Here is a 15,641-nt window from a genome sequence, read left to right as displayed (position 1 = left end):
AGACGGACGTGCTTGCCCTCTGTAGAATGCAGAAGAACATTGCTGGCAGTGGCAATTGTAACATAAGAACAGGAACAGGTAAATAAACCCCTGATTACATTATTACCTGCTCTAATGGTGTTGCCAGAGTAAACACATGGGGACAGAATTAGCATCTGGGTCTGCTACAAGAGTTGGTCCCTGTGTTCATATGTCACATGGCCTGTTGTTGCTGGCAAGTAGCTCTTTTAAATCAGGGGACCGGGGTGCCAACTTGAATAAAATATTGTGGAGGCTCAGCTAAGCCCCGCCCTGCAGTGGCATAGCATGGGGGGTGCAGGGGGGGCCGGCTGCACCGGGCACAACACCTGGGGGTTAGGGTTAGGGGGCGCAAATCCACGGGTTAGGGGGCGCAAATCCACGGGTTAGGGGGTCCAAATTACTTGCCTTGCCCCGGGTGCTGACCACCCACGCTACGCCACTGCCGCCCTGCATAATCAATCACATGATGCAGTGCGCACACACCATTTGAATGTAAATGTCCATCAACTTTGTGGGGGCCTGGTCCCCTCAAATATTTTATTGTGGGGTATGAAGCCCCCACAGCCCCTAAGACTTGGCTCCTCTGCAGGGGACTGTATATAAACAGTGTTCGAAATTCCCATTGTTCTCGGTGCATTTTGTGACAGGGAATTTCATTAGCACAAGCAGTTTCTGAGCTCTGGGCACAGTACTGAGCCTAAGATTTCAGATTAAAACTGCAGAATGGAAGGAAATAGGACCCTTTTCTACATCCTCACTTCCAGTACTCTCTTAAGAATGGATGAGACCTTCTTAAGACTACTCGGGGGTAGGCAGGGGAAGGACTAGACCATGTGAAAAATGAACATTTTAGCATTTAGCAACAGTTCATTCATTTTCAGCTTTGTAGTATTGTTATTTAAAAAAGTGCGTCTAGACATCCTGTTGTTGCACCCATAACCTAGGTTTAAGGTGCCATTTAGCTCCTAGCTTTCATATCTTAGTTTCTAACACTGCATATAAGCAAGTACAGGCTTCCCACCTCAGGCCTGTGAGAGGAGTGTCATTTTCTAGAATGGGCTGCAGATCATCAATTATACATTTGAGTGGTTTCAGCTAAGAACTGTCAGAGATAAGAACTGGTGTCCTGGCATTTTCTCTTCTGGGTTTTATATTAAGTTATTCCTATGTCTGCCCTTGTTGTTCTGATTTACCTCTTCATTGGTTGGGGATCATAGTTAGAGGGACGCCTGATTTAAAAAAAAAGAATCTTGTGCATCTGAACAGATACAATTGTATCATAGGCCTTGACTGTATATAGTGGATTTTGCTCTGGGTGAAAGCTGAAAGCATGTAGGTATGTATCGTGATCAATATAAGGTGGTGCTTATATGTCTACTAGGAAATTACACTGCAGCGTCCAAAAAGTCAACCTTTCGCATGGACTGATCAAGGCTCAGGTTGATGATAAAGTGAAAGCTATTGAAGTTCTGCTGGAATCACTCAGCATTCTCCTGTCTAGATGATAAAATATGCAATCAATCTTAATAAATGTTAGCTACTTGTTGCATGAAATTCAAACACCCTTAGTCTAGTTAGCACTTCTGTTCCAGTGATAGGATTTTTCAAGCATGCAAAAATGCATAATTTTGTAATGGGGGAGCAGAGGCATAAGGCTTTTCCCTGGGACACATATCCATTGCACATTTACCAATGTGGCCAGACACTATCTGAGATAGTAGTCGTTTTAAGTACTTCTCTGTATCCACATCCTAGGTTAAGTTTATTTTTTATTTACATTTGCTTCTCTTAAAAAAGGACTGGGAGTAGAAGCCCAGCCTCAGAACTTCACAACTGGACTCACCCAGATCCTTCTCTTCTGTCATTGAATAACACCTGGCACTTTGACATGAAACAAAGCTACCTCCATTTATGTTTTAACAGACATTGTTGAACCTTGTATTTAACTCACAACTGAGGCACGGGGTCTGAATGTGTGCATAGCTGTTCCATTGCCTGCAGTGTTAAAGATGTGCTGACTTTTTAAATAAAATATACTAGGGAACAGATGAAAAAGCCAAACATACAGAATCTCCAAGACCAGGCTCTGTCCTAAACACAAAGCGTTCTGGTATGGAGGCTGCTACCATTTTCACTCACACATTCTCCCATGGCAAATTGCAAGGCTGCTTGAGAAGCTCAAGGCCTCCGGTTCAGAAGCGCCTCATTTAGGGTTTTTGTCTTGGCCCTCAAAACCAACACCCTCCTGTTTAGTGATTCCCTTGGTTTTGATTTTCTTCTTTTGGTTAGTTATTTGAAGGACTCTCTGTGCTCTTTCCGCAGCTGTCCTTAAAGAGCATACAGTCATATTACAATGTCCTGTTTCAAAATCCAGAAAGTTACACCCTTGTCTTTGAACAAGGAGAGGGGTCAGCAGAAAAAGGATAAGATGCAAATACTGTATACAGACCCAGTTCCCTAGCTGAAGCTAAAAACCAGGGGCTGCTATTCCAATCTTTCTGTTTTGAGCACTCCCTTTTACATGTTTGTCATCTAACAGCTCTGGCCAGCTTCTTCCTCCTTAACTGAAAGGGTTTTTATTTTGTTACTTTATTACCACCAATTTGGTCTTCCAAATTCTACTTAGCTTGCCTGTTGGCAGATTTCTATTTGATTAGCCTAAGTGTTCAGGCTCTATTATGCTGTTGCTTTGCTGCCTAAAGAATGTGACACTAACTGTATCATTTCATCTCTTATTACATAATCCTCTTATTGGATAAATTCTCTCACAACACTAAATATAAGTGTGCTCTGTTTTCAGAAACAGAGCACAGCTTTTATTTTTCTCTCTCTTTGTGTGTGTTAGCACAAATCTTGTGTACCATGTTTTGCCCGCCACAATGTGCAAATCCTATCACACTTACCTGAGAGAGTAAGACCCATTGAACCAAATGGGGCCCATTTCTGAGTTGACATGCAGGAATCCATTGTTAGTTGAATCAAATTCCGTCTCCTTTTGCTGCTTCTATAATTAACTGTGACAAAGCACAATCTCCTTTTGAATCTAGAAATTGTATCCATGTCATGACCTGAATTGACATTTAAGCCTGCTGGTAACTGAAGTTGCCCATAATACATGCTTTTGCTGCCTCTGCCTTTCTTTATGTACTGTGCTAACATTCAGTTGTTGTCAACCTTAGCATGGGCCAACTTAGGGAAGCATTAGTTGATTGGTTGTGTAGGTTTTACTCAATTAAATTTGTGCATGAGCAAAGCAGTAATTTTGAAGCAAAAAACATGATTTGTTTGTAGATGCATCTTAGAGACATTCCTTTTTATGAGGAAGAATGCACCTGGAGCCATCACTGAACCTTTTAAGCAACTTCTTGTATTTTTTTATGGGTTGGTTTCAGACTTAGTCATTCTCTGAGTAAACCCATTGAAGTCAACAGGACACAAATAATTACCAACTCAACTTCCACTGGTTTCAGTAGATCCACTCAAAGCATGCCTGCCTAGATCCAACCTAATAAACCCAACAAACTCCTGCTGCCTATGGATCATGGGTGGTGGTGTTTTTTAATTGATCATTCGTACAGAATTTGGGTGGCCAACAATTAAGGCAAAAGCACTCAGTTAAAGTATATTTTATAACTTGCTATGATGCCTATTGAGCAATAATAGCTTTGTAACACAGAGTGGCCCTCTATGCACTGACTGCAAATAAGAATAAGGAAAAGGAGTTAGATAAAGGTTGGTGGGACATTGACCCATTCACCCAAATGCACCAGCCTCCACTGTCCTTACTCACACACCTCTATATTCAGAGGATTAACAAAGGCTGCCTCTGCAGAAGATAAAGCTGCTCTTGCATTGACTCATTGCTCAGTAACAACACCCATCAAGGGGCCTCCTATATCACAGTTACCCAGTGCCCCTCATCAAACACATATAGGCATCATAGTTTTGTTGAAGTACTTGGGCTCTTGGTATTTTCACTGAAGAGAACCATCCAGAGCTACCGTAGTTGTTATGACCAGACATCCTGCTGCTCACTTTGTCAGTTGCCATGAATGGGATAGTGCTGTGGTAGCCGCAGCTCTGAGTTGCAAGAGCAAGCCTGATATCATCTCTTATTACAGAGGCTAATCCCAGGAAGCAACCTCATTGACTTTCAAGTCAGCTCTGCTACCTCCTTAAGAGCCATACAAGCTGCTTCAGAACAGGAAGCAGGCCCTGCAATCCTTTTAATTCAGCAGCTCCTGCTTGCAGCAGAGGCCAGCCCGTTAGCACCAGGCTGCAGGGAGGTCTAAAGGACAGGTGGCTGAAGTCTGGCAGCAGCAGATTAGACTCCATCAAGATCAGTGGTGGCTGTTGCCCATTGGGTCAGGAGGGGAAAGCAACAGCAGGTGGAACCAGAGTCAGTGACAGACAGTCAGCTGATTTTGCCCCTATCTCCTTCCTGCTGAGTTTAATAAAGGACAGCACTGAGTCTAAGGAGGAAGGAATTGGCATGCACTGCTACCCCCTAGACTGGTTTTTGTAAGGAAGCAAGCAGAGAAGTGACTCGCTAAGGGCACACTGAGGTTGGAGGGTCAGTGCTGCATCTGCCTTAACAGACCAGCCTCTACTGCAGACCCTGGGCATAGCGGGGGGGGGGGGGGGCAGGGGGCAGTAAAACAATAGAAATACTTAACTAAATGACCAATCATGTCGGTCCTGCCCCCCCCCCCAAATCCTGGCTATGCCCATGCTGCGGACTATACCCACCTAAAAACTACCACAATACAAGTATTTATACTAGAACCGACCCTAAGTCTTCCTGCATTTAGCAAATACATAGTTGCTCATATGAAATAACTGAGCATGGGTAGGCCACTCTTTCTACATTTCTCCTTATGGGGGCAGCAGAAGTCAGCCTTCCTTCCATCAAAACCAGGGTGATCCAAGCAATCCATTTGTTTTATTCAGAAACCTGAAAGGCTAGGAAGGCTCCAACTACTGGGGGTGGGGGGAGAGAATTCGTGATTGGTATTTTTTGGCTCTAAAAATCTTCAGGTTTGCAGACATGCCTCTATCTCAGTGTCAAAAAAGATCCCAACCATATGTCAGGGGTGCATGTAAGAACAGCAGACTTGTGTGCAAATGGCACACTTAGTAACGAAGTTCAGTTCCAGGCAAATCCTCTCAGCGCAGAGGAAGGGAAACAAAACTTAGAAGATGGATGTTGACTCTCAAGAGTGGGTGGTTTCCTCCAAAGTTCCAACTCAGGACCAAAAGAATACAACCTGTTTAGCCTCAATTCTTTAATAATGTTGAGAGCCAACAAAAGCCATGGGAGTATTATGCCATGCTATACTCATCCATCCTGCTTCCCCAGAGATCCTGCCAACTTCAAGGGTCTATCATAGTGGCTTCACACCACAAACTTGTTCTTCATGAGGGAGCCACTCTTGGTGGCAGTGTCTGCATGAGCCTGATAACCAATCACAACTTTGGAAGACAGGCCCAGGCATTCCTTGTAAACACGCCTGAAAGAGAAAAAAATAATAATTAAGTTGTACTCAAGACAGCTGGCTATCTTAGCTCATCTCTCTTCTGTAGTGTGTACGCACATATCATCCATTTACACCAAAGAGTCCTTTCCCTAGGCTGCTATAAAAGGTAAAGGTAAAGGTACCCCTGCCAGTACGGGCCAGTCGTGTCCGACTCTAGGGTTGTGCTCCCATCTCACTTAAGAGACCGGGGGCCAGCGCTGTCCGGAGACACTTCCAGGTCACATGGCCAGCGTGACGAAGCTGCTGGCGAGCCAGCACCAGCGCAGCACACGGAAACACCGTTTACCTTCCCGCTATAAAGCGGTACCTACCAGTATTTATCTACTTGCACTTAGGGGTGCTTTTGAACTGCTAGGTGGGCAGGAGCTGGGACCGAAAGACGGGAGCTCACCCCACCGTGGGGATTTGAACCGCCGACCATACGATCGGCAAGTCCTAGGCACTGAAGTTTTACCCACAGCGCCACCCGTGTCCCTATTGGTTGCTATAGACACCTACAAACTCATTGTATGGTATAGCTGGCATTCCTCATGCATGAAGGCTTCAAACTCTTCAAACACACACACGCACAAGCACCTTAGTAATCCTGTTGGTGTTTAATTATACAAACACGCTCTGCCTTACATAAGGTGGCTGGCATTAGCCCTCCTGTGTGTTGCTCAGCATTTCACACACACATCTCAACAAAGGGAACTGTCTGTCAGCTACCCGATATGTGTTACACCATCCCGGTTCTCTGCCTCCTGGGTCCAGATTGCGATCTTGTCCCCCTTAGCACGGATGTTGATGACAGCCCCACAGACATCTTCACTGTAGTCATCAAACATCTCTCCAATCAGGCACAGCAGCTACACAGAAAAGGAAAACCCATGAAGCGAACAGGGTACCAGATGCAAGCTACTGCTTGATGTACCATGGTTAAATACAGTGGGGAATATTTCTTGCCTCATAAGGGTCTTTAAGCTGTTTTCCTGCCCAAACAAAAGAGCTACACTATTCAGGGAAGATCAGAATAGCTGGCTCAGCTCAGAAATCCAGCAGGCATCAGAGGGATTGGGGATGAGTGTGTGTGTGTGTATAGATAGGAAAGTCCATCTGAGCAGATAAACGCCAAGCATCCTTTCCTCTTCCCCTTCATCTCATGCTGCCATGTGGTGCAAGTTGCCTGAACACAGTAAGCCAGCCTTCACCAACCTGACATTCTCCATATGCTTTGGACTACCAATCAGTGTTTAAAACTCCCATTGTTCTAGGCACATTTTGCGACAGGGAATTTCATTAGCGCAAGCAGTTTCTGACCTCTGGCCGTAGTACTGTGCCTAAGATTTCAGATTAAAACTGAAGAATGGAAGAAAAGGAAGACCTTTTTCTGCCTGCCCACTTCCAGCTACTCTCTGCAGATTGGAGAAGAGACCCTCTTAAGAATATTAGAGGGGTGGGCAGGGAAAGGGATAGACCATGCGAAAAATGGCATAATATTTTAGCTGCAGTTCATTCATTTTCAGCTTTGTATTCTTGTTATTAAACAAAAAAAGGGCCTAGATATTCAGTTGTTGTGCCCATAACCTAGGTTTAAGGTGCCTTTTAGCTCCTAGATTTCATATCTCAGTTTCTAACACTGCTACCAATCCCATCAGCCGCAGCCAGCAGAACAGGTGATGGGAGTTGGTAGTCCAAAACACCTGGAGAGCAGCAGGCGGGCAAAGACCTTAGCTGAGAAGGGGAACTAACAAAGGAGGGTCACTTTGTGGAGCAGCTTCCACCTGCCCAAGAGAGAATGGGAAGTGCTGTATGCCCAGCACTGGCGGAGGAAGAGGAGTGTGGGGGGAGTGCACCGCCCCCAGCAGCATGATCCCCAGGGTGCCATCGTTGCTGCCGCCCGCGCTGGGCACCCCGCCCCCACAGGCGGCGTGCCCTGCCCCCAGAACATGCACCACGCCCCCAGGACAAGTGCCAGCCCCGCCCCACCTGCTCTCCGCCCCTGGTACTGGAGCATGAAGCTCCGCCACTGATGCCCAGCCCAGAAAATATGGCCAGAAAGCAGGGCAAATGCCACATTTCATAAAGGAGAAGCACCTACACAGCGTTCTGCCTACTTACAGTCTCCAGCCAGAAATGGTCAAGCTCTGCATGCCGCTGCTGCTTGGACAATGTGATAAGCCAACGCCCACCACGCTTATTCCTGTTATCTTCCCACATTGGTTCAATGCCATCCTGGAGGAAATGCAGGATCTCAGTATATACAGCTCTTACACACACACACACACACACACACACACACACACACACCCCTACATGAAGTTGCAAGGCTTTCTTAGTCCACCACAATGCACTTAGATCCACAGCAAGCTACGTGTAGCCCTATGGTGCGTGGGAAAGCCCATACAACAAGAGACCCCAAGACTACCACTTGAGAGCCTGTTTCCCTCCCTATAGGAGGCACGCAGCATTAACAGACCAGCAGGACTTACCTTGAAAAGGGAATAGTCGCATCCTGATGTCAACTTGCTGGCCAGTTGGATGTTGCTATACAGCCTGCAGTCTCAAGGAGAGAATACAGACATGTCAGGAGAACAGAATGGGTCGACTTGTGTAAGGAACCTACTGCTCCTGATGTTGATGCAAGGTATCTTGCGTGAACAGTCCCTAAGCAGGTGGCCCACCCTGGAAACTGCCTTGAGAGGAGTTTCCACTAAATCCAGGCAAATAACACAGGAAACACAGGAAACTTCATTCGGAGCTCCCTGTAGCACACATCTCTCTCAACCACCTTTAACTTTCAAGTGCTGCTTAGAATTTGTTTAGCCTGCAGATACAAGTACACGGTTTTCAAAAGTGAATGGATTGGAGAACCCAGCTCCCATCATCCCTGACCATGCCAGCTGGGTCTGATGCAAGTGAGGAGTCCAGCAACATCCAGAGGGCCACAATATTCCCCACTGTTGGTTCAATCCCACAATGGCCTGCCTTCTTCTGGCAAGGCTGTTCCAAGAATTCTAGCTGTCAGAGGAAGGACTGGAATGCACTCACGCCCAGAAGTCTTCCACGGTGTCAAATTTGGTGATAAGCCGCAAGTTATCCTGCCAGGTTTTACTCTTGTCATTTTTGAAGAACCAAAGGGCCCACCTATGGAGATGAATGGAAGGCAAAATTAAGCCACTAGCTACGAACTTCAACACTCCCCTGCGTGAGGTTCTGTGTACACACAAAACACCTAGCACATCTTGCCACATGTGTGAATGCTGCCTGTTTGGACTGGAAGGTGTTGTGTCACACTCTTCTCATTTCACATTTGATTAGACCCACTGTAATAAGGCAACCTTAAGGTGGGATGTGGGTTGTGCTGACAAAACATGTGGTTTTGTAAACCACTCTGATTTCTTTTTTTGTATGAACAGCAGTATATAAATATTTGTATAAATTAGTAAAACAAATATTTTCTTAAACTTCTCCAGAGACACAGATGCAGGTTCTCTCTCCTTCTCCCAGTGAAGGGGCAAGGGAATATAAAATAGGAGTAGTTTCAAGAGATGAATGGTAGGAAATTCAGGACAGAAGAATAACTTCTTTACACAAGACATAGGATTTGCTGCCATAAAAGGTGATGGCTACCAACTTGGACAGCTTTAAAAGGGGATTAGGCAGATCCATGGATGATAAGGTGATTGATGGTGACTACTCATGATGGCTACACATTACCTCCAGTATCAGAAGCAGTATGTGCCCCCTGAATATCATCTGCTAGGCAACAACAGAAGGAGGATGCTGTTGCCTCCATGCTCAACTTATGGGCTTCTCTATAGGCAGTTAACTAGTGTGGGAAACAAGATTCTAAGCTAGACAGGCCTTTCATCTGATCCAGGAGGACTCTTTAAGAGCATTCCCAACTCCTCCCTCCTTTGAAAAGGAGGAAGCAAGAACAGGGTGAAAGTAAATGATTTTTCATTTTTAACAGTGATTTATGGAAGCACACAGTAGCATCGGAAGTGTTCCTTGAAACCAAAAATAGCAAGGGTTTCTTGGCAATGAGTATCTGCTGTATCATAGCACAGCTCCCTTGACCACATTTGGATGCACCTTGCCAGGATCTTTTTGGTTAGCAGCCATCAACAAGCAGGGGGAAAGTGAGCATTAACATTATTGCACTGGAGGGGAGATCCGGGCACACTGGGAGATCCAGGCATTTTGGCGTTCTGCTAGCATTATGCCTCCGATTACCAATTGCTGGGAATTGCAGGTAGGTCGAGTGCTGTGGTGCTCATGCCCAGCTTGCAGGCTTCCTGCAGGCATCTGGTTGACCACCGTAAGAGCAAGATGCTGGACCAGATGGGCCATTGGCCCGATGTGCTTACCTGTTCTGCAGGGGGTGCTTGCTGAAGCATTCCACAGCCCCCTCTTCTCTCTTGGCCTTGTGCATCCACTGCTCCTCATGAGGACTTGCCTGACATTTGGAAAAGTGGACAATTCATTACAACAGGCACTACAAGCTCCTTGTATACATTCACCCCCAGACATGAGGTCCCCTGTACAGGCTACAACTGGCTGGACAAACAGCAAAGCCAGATAAGTTGGGGCAGCTATGTGTTTTGTTTGAGCTCTTGATCTCTCTCAGGACAGCAATAAAATCTGGGAAATTATTATTTTTTTCATCTGAAACACGCTTCTATAGAGGAAATTCATGTCTGTGTTTTGCCAAGAATTCAGAAAATGAGTATATTCTTACACAGCTTTCAGGAAAAAACGCTTCACAGGAGAAAGAGGAGCTGCTCCCAGCTTTATTCTGGCTTCAAGAAGAACATAGCCAGCTTCCCTAGGGCCCAGTAAATAGTTGACAGTACCTGGGGCAAAGGGATCAAAACCCTACACACAAAAGGACAGTCCACCAGCTGCCTCCTCCTCCTCCAGCCTGCTCTAGGGTACAGGACAGAGCATTCAAAAGGGCACTTGTTTGCTGCCTGATAAACGGGATCAGAGAGATCAAGTGCTGCTGATGTTATTTTCTGCCCTTTACCGCACTCTAGATGGCAGTGATGGTGAAATGGGCACCCCTGCCAGCTCCAAAGCTTCCTGTCCACATTGGTTTTGCACAGCCCTCTCTCAGGACAAACAAAGAATGCTATACAGCATTACATTTAGAAGAAGAACTTGAAGGAGGAAGACCTTGCCAAGCCAAGTAGAGCAACCAAAAGAAGCTTTTGGGTCCTTAAGAGAACTAGGCAAATTATTGCCTAGCTTTTTCACAGCCAAGTGCATTAAAGCACAGACACATTTAGGCTCTCCAGGGACTAGAGTCACCAAGATCAATACATGGCAGACCAAGGATTGACAACTCCCCACCTTTTTTTCTGGCAGGGACTATGTACCTTTAATAGCTGCATGACAAGCAGAAATTCTGTAGGAGACACTCCCTTTCCTCCCAAAATGCAATGCATTGTGGTAAGAGTATCTCAGACTACTGTTAAAGGTACAGGAGCCGTGGAAGAAGCAGCCCTGCAAGCCATAGCTGGGCCTCCTACAAGTTTTATAGCAGAGGCTCACCACAATAACAAAGTAAAGTGGTCACTCTACTGGGAATAGACACTCTGGAACACATCCCAGCATAAAGCTCAGTACTGTGCACACTTGCTCAGAGAAGTCAGGCTCATTGAATTCAATATAACTTGCTGACATAAGCATGTACAGAACTGTAGAATTTGCATCAGACAAGATGTTCAACATACAGAACAAACACTTGACTACATCCAGCCTAGCTTTTCCTACCCTTCAAGAGCAATAAGGTCCCTGAAAACTAAACAAGGAGCTTTGGAGGTAGAACTATATTTCAGGAACACAACAGCCTCACAGTTGCAGGGTTATACCCTAGGGAGAAAGAAGAAAAAGACCTCAGCAGAAAGAAAACTACTACTTACCATCATTAGTGCTACTGCCACCACCTTCCAAGAAAATAACTGAGCCCACCCCTCCAGGCTTCCTTTTTATATAGAAAGCACCTTTGAGCACCGCCTTTAACCTAGAAAATGGTTTTGTTAAAGAGCCAGGTCTTTCTTTTGTCATTCCTTCAAATGCTGCCATTGTAGAAACTGTAACCCTTCTCTCTTTTTCAGCTGGAACACAACAGGGACCCATGGCCCTCTGGATGTTGCTGGAGGCCAGTTCCCATCATCCCAAGTCAGCATGACCAAAGGTTGGGGATAGCGATAGCGGGAGTTTTAGTCCAGCAACACCTGGAGGACCACAACTTTCCCGTCCTTGATTTAGGCCAATGGGGTCACTTAAAAGTCACTGGGTTCAAGACACTAGATCAGAGGTGGTGAGCCTTTTGTCCTCCAGATGTTGCTAGACTATATCTTCATCATTCTTGTTCATTGGCCATGTTGGACAGGAGTTAGAGCACCACAACTGCTGGCCACAGGTTTCCCATCCCTGTACAAGATCACTGTGTTCACGTCAAAATTAAAAGGCAAACAATATAGGGCCATCAGAGAGATTGTCTCAATGGAACTAAGGTATCATGAAAAGCTCAACCTCCAGTAGGTAACCAAGAATGCTTTGAAATAGGTGGTTCCAAAGTCTGTGTAATGTAAGGGACAGCTGTTGCTGAAGATTGCAACCAGGTGCACTTGGCTTGGCTCCTTCTTACTAATCAGGCCTTAAAAATCTTAGCTTGTAAGAGGAGATAATTTTCCAAGTGTGCCATTCTAGGTTCCATTAGTGTTGTCCTCAGGGTTTTTTGGTGTGTGGGTGGAGGGGGGGAAAGAGGTATTTGGCAAATCTATAGTACAACTTAGTACGACATCTTAAGGCAGCCCTGTTCAGGGAAGTTTTTAATATGTAATGCTGTACTGTTTTTAACACTGATTGGGAGCCGCCCAGAGTGGTTGGGGAAACTCAGCCAGATGGGCGGGGTATAAATAATAAATTATTATTATTATTATTATTATTATTAGATCTGTGCAGTAACCTTGGAATTCTGTGTATAGCTCTGATACAACCACACCACAAAAAGGGTACTGTAGAGCTGGGAAAGTTGCAGAAAAGGACAACCAAAATCATCAAAGGGCTGGAGCAACTTCCCTTTGATGAAGGGTTGCAATGTTTGGGGCTTTTTTAGCTTAGCAGAAAGACAAGTGAGCAGGATATAAGCAATAATGCCTTAGAGAAATTAAATGCATATATACATTATACAGAGTAGCATCACAGAGTGGGAAGGGAGCCTATAAACACACATACATACACATAACGATAAGCATGTTAAAGCTTGCATGCACATAAAATTATTTACAATGACCGTTCATATATCAGTCTTGATGGTAACACAAAGATCCTGGGACTGGTAAACTAATGAACACTTGTAGTGGGATTAAAACACCTGTAGTGGGATTATAGTTCAATTCAGGCTAGAGGTTAAATAGAATTTAACTTCTTGGTAAACTGTTATTCAGTGACCTCCCTTTGAAGTTTTTTATTCAAGGATGACTACTTAGATTAGTACCAAGTGTCTAAAGAGACTGAAATCAGGGCAGTGTCCTTCCTGATGTCAGATTTGTGCCCCTTTAATTATTTGCATAGACCTGTTTGTCCTAGGTAGAGTCATTGGCAGGTGATGGCATAAGTCACATTAGATGAGCAGGTGAATGTGAGGCATCTAATCATAAGCCTGCATTTTTATCAAAGCTTATATTTTTGATCAGGGCCTGTATTTTAAAATGAGCTTAAAGATTTTCAAATGTTTATGCCAGGCAGAAGACCAGCTGCCTAAGAACCTTGGCAATGTTTATTCTCCTGGACAAGGGGCCCCCCTGATTTCTAGCAGAAAACAATTCTCAAAGTCGTAAAAAGGGAATTACAGGCTGAGAGTGAGGACACTGACCTTGCATGTTGCAAAGTACAATTAAGCTGTAAGAGTGGTTAAATTAAGAGTTGGTAAATAGTAAAATAAAACCATGTGCCTCCCATTAAACTTGAGCCATATTTTCCTAAGGTTGAAAGGTCAAGAGCAGTGAAAAAGGCAACTGGCTTGGCTGGAGAAGATAGGTTTCTTCCTATCTTATTTTGAGGCTGGAAACTGTTCCTTCCTTTTTTACTTTGAGAAGGTTTATTCTTTTAAAAGGTTATTTATGTTATGTATTAAATATATTGGCTTAAATGTAATTATGCAAAGGATTTAGAAACTAAGAAATGTTAAATCCTTATGCTAGCTTTTTATTTCATATAGTTGAAAGAGATCACAGGGGCCATCAGCCCAGCCCCCCTGCCAAGCAGGAAACATCATTAGAGCACACATATGGTTGTCAGGCCTTTGTTTAGAGACCTCCAAAAGAAGGAGATCTTTCAATGATGATGTGAACTCAAGATCCTTGACATCTGTTTAAGATAAAAATTTAAGATTAACCATCTGTTTTGGAGGGCAATAGGGCGAGGTGAGCTGGTAATTAAGGTTCCTTGTTGAGACACATGTAAGATATATTACTACTCATTTGTCATTTATAGATAGAAGAATATATAGCTTTTTGTTTCCCATAAAAGGGCAAAAGGAAATGGGTGTATCTTTTGTGATTGGTTCTAGCAAACAGCCAATAGGAATTTCAACCAGGCTGATTGGACAGAGGCAGCCACAGGAGGAGCAAGGGGGCTGGATTAAGGAAATATAAGTGCTGGCCAGATTGGCAGGAGGCCAGGCCAGAGCTTGGTAACCATATACCACTGTGCCTCTCATTTATTTGACTGACAAATAAATTATTTTAATTTCTCTATTGCTGCGTTGAATATTTCATTCCAGCTAAGCATTAACCACAAGCAGGGTGCTACAAATGAACCCCTGATGTTGTCATCTGAGAGAGGAAAGTGTCCTTATCCAGGATAGGCTGTAATTCATTGATAACTTGCAGTGGCTTTAGCTGGGAATTACAGGTGGTAACAGGTAGTGCCTTATCGCTTTCTCTTCTCAGTCTGTCCTATGTACTACATTGTTCCTGAGTCTTCAATCTTGCTTTGTTCTTTTGTTCTTTCACTTGATTGGGCGACTATTTTAGTCTTTAAGGAATAAATAAATAGATACATAACTAATATGTTTTGTCCAAACACTGCGGGGGGGGGGGGAACAGCCCTCCCACTACAGTTTTCTCCATCACGCTCCCTGTGAACTTGTGCCTACTGCTGCCCTTCCTCCATGTATCAAATCCCTTCCAAAAGCCACGATCTAAGCAAGGGCACATCGCATCTTGTGTGGCAACCCAGAAAAGTGGCATCATCCGTCGTCTTCGATTCTGCATCCTTCCGCCTTCTTAGCTGTGAGCCACTGACTACGTGCCTCTCTCTCGCTCTCTCTCCGTACGTGCCAGCCCTCGACTCCTCTCTGCTCCCCACCTCCCCAAATCACCGCCGCCATCAGCCACGCGGCAGGCTCCACAGCTCCTCCTATGCGTCGGGGCAGGAAGGCTCCTTTGGCGCCTTCTTATCGGATGCCCCGCCCCAGGTCAGCGGGCCGGCGGCCTCTGCGCGCCAGGGCTCCCGCCGCTGCATCCGGGCAGGGCCGAGGGGCGGGGAGCGCGAGTTGCGCGCTATGATGAAATCCCCTCGCCGAGCGGGTATAGGGCGCGCGGCGGCTCATTGCAATATTCAGCGGCAGCGGCAGCAGCAGCAGCAGCAGCAGCAGCAGCAGCAGGGCGAAGGCGCCGGCGTCTCCTCGGCTCTCCTCTTCTCCACCACCTCCTCCTCCTCCCCGCTGAGCTGCTCCATGGCAGAGCTGCCCTGACTGCCCCGCTGCACCTCGCCGCCTGCTCCACTGACCCTGCCCAGCCGGCTCGCTCGCTCTGGCCCGGAATGATCTGAACCCCCTCAGCGGAGACGCACCCGAGTCCAGCGCTATCGCCGATCGCAGGTGAGCAGCGCCTGGGCGCGCTCCTCTCCCTCGACTCGCTCGCCCCTTTGGAGAGCGCGGGATCGGAGGCATCCTCGGGAGATCGGATTGGGGGCGGCGGGCGGTGGCATAAGGTTTGGCCAGGAGGTGAATTCCCCCCTCCATCAGTGCGCAGGGCGACGGTGCCGCTATCTCTCTTTTCGGGAGGGGGGTGGGATATCTAC

The 15,641-nt window shown here is 45.8% G+C and overlaps 2 protein-coding genes across 4 annotated transcripts in view; one reads left to right on the top strand and one right to left on the bottom strand.

The window, feature by feature from the left end:
* SNCB (synuclein beta) overlaps positions 1 to 15,641 on the top strand; it is a 40,168-nt gene continuing 24,527 nt past the window's right edge. The window contains exon 1 of one of the 2 annotated variants that reach the window (XM_079965142.1): positions 1 to 78. In XM_079965142.1, coding sequence (XP_079821268.1) covers positions 27 to 78 — 52 coding nt within the window. In that variant the 5' untranslated portion in view covers positions 1 to 26. Of the gene's footprint in view, positions 79 to 15,179; positions 15,439 to 15,641 lie in introns of those variants that run through there. The other variant, XM_079965143.1, reaches the window with a different exon arrangement.
* EIF4E1B (eukaryotic translation initiation factor 4E family member 1B) lies at positions 5,279 to 12,297 on the bottom strand. Of its 2 annotated transcripts, XM_079965141.1 has the most exons (7): positions 11,468 to 12,297; positions 9,911 to 9,999; positions 8,589 to 8,684; positions 8,030 to 8,093; positions 7,659 to 7,772; positions 6,267 to 6,406; positions 5,279 to 5,531 (listed from the first exon to the last, which is right to left on the bottom strand). In XM_079965141.1, the coding sequence occupies exons 1-7, from the start codon at positions 11,471 to 11,473 to the stop codon at positions 5,417 to 5,419; spliced, it is 624 nt and encodes a 207-aa protein (XP_079821267.1). In that variant the 5' UTR covers positions 11,474 to 12,297; the 3' UTR covers positions 5,279 to 5,416. The 2 variants fall into 2 exon arrangements, with proteins under 2 accessions (XP_079821267.1, XP_079821266.1); XM_079965140.1 differs by lacking the exons at positions 9,911 to 9,999; positions 11,468 to 12,297 and having other exon boundaries at positions 8,589 to 9,030.

Source organism: Podarcis cretensis, assembly GCF_951804945.1.
Source record: "Podarcis cretensis genome assembly, chromosome: 2".
NCBI classification, from domain to species: domain Eukaryota; kingdom Metazoa; phylum Chordata; class Lepidosauria; order Squamata; family Lacertidae; genus Podarcis; species Podarcis cretensis.
The sequence above is the reverse complement of the archived record's forward strand: the minus strand, read 5'-3'. Positions and strand labels throughout refer to the sequence as shown.

Bases quoted from the DNA above. Each gene is read 5' to 3' on its own strand.
- EIF4E1B (XM_079965140.1), bottom strand. From the start codon at position 8,791: ATGTGGCAAGATGTGCTAGGTGTTTTGTGTGTACACAGAACCTCACGC. The intron at 7,773-8,029 runs GTAAGTCCTGCT...CATTTCCTCCAG, and splicing joins GCGACTATTCCCTTTTCAAG to GATGGCATTGAACCAATGTG. The intron at 6,407-7,658 runs GTAAGTAGGCAG...TTTTCTGTGTAG, and splicing joins ACCATTTCTGGCTGGAGACT to CTGCTGTGCCTGATTGGAGA.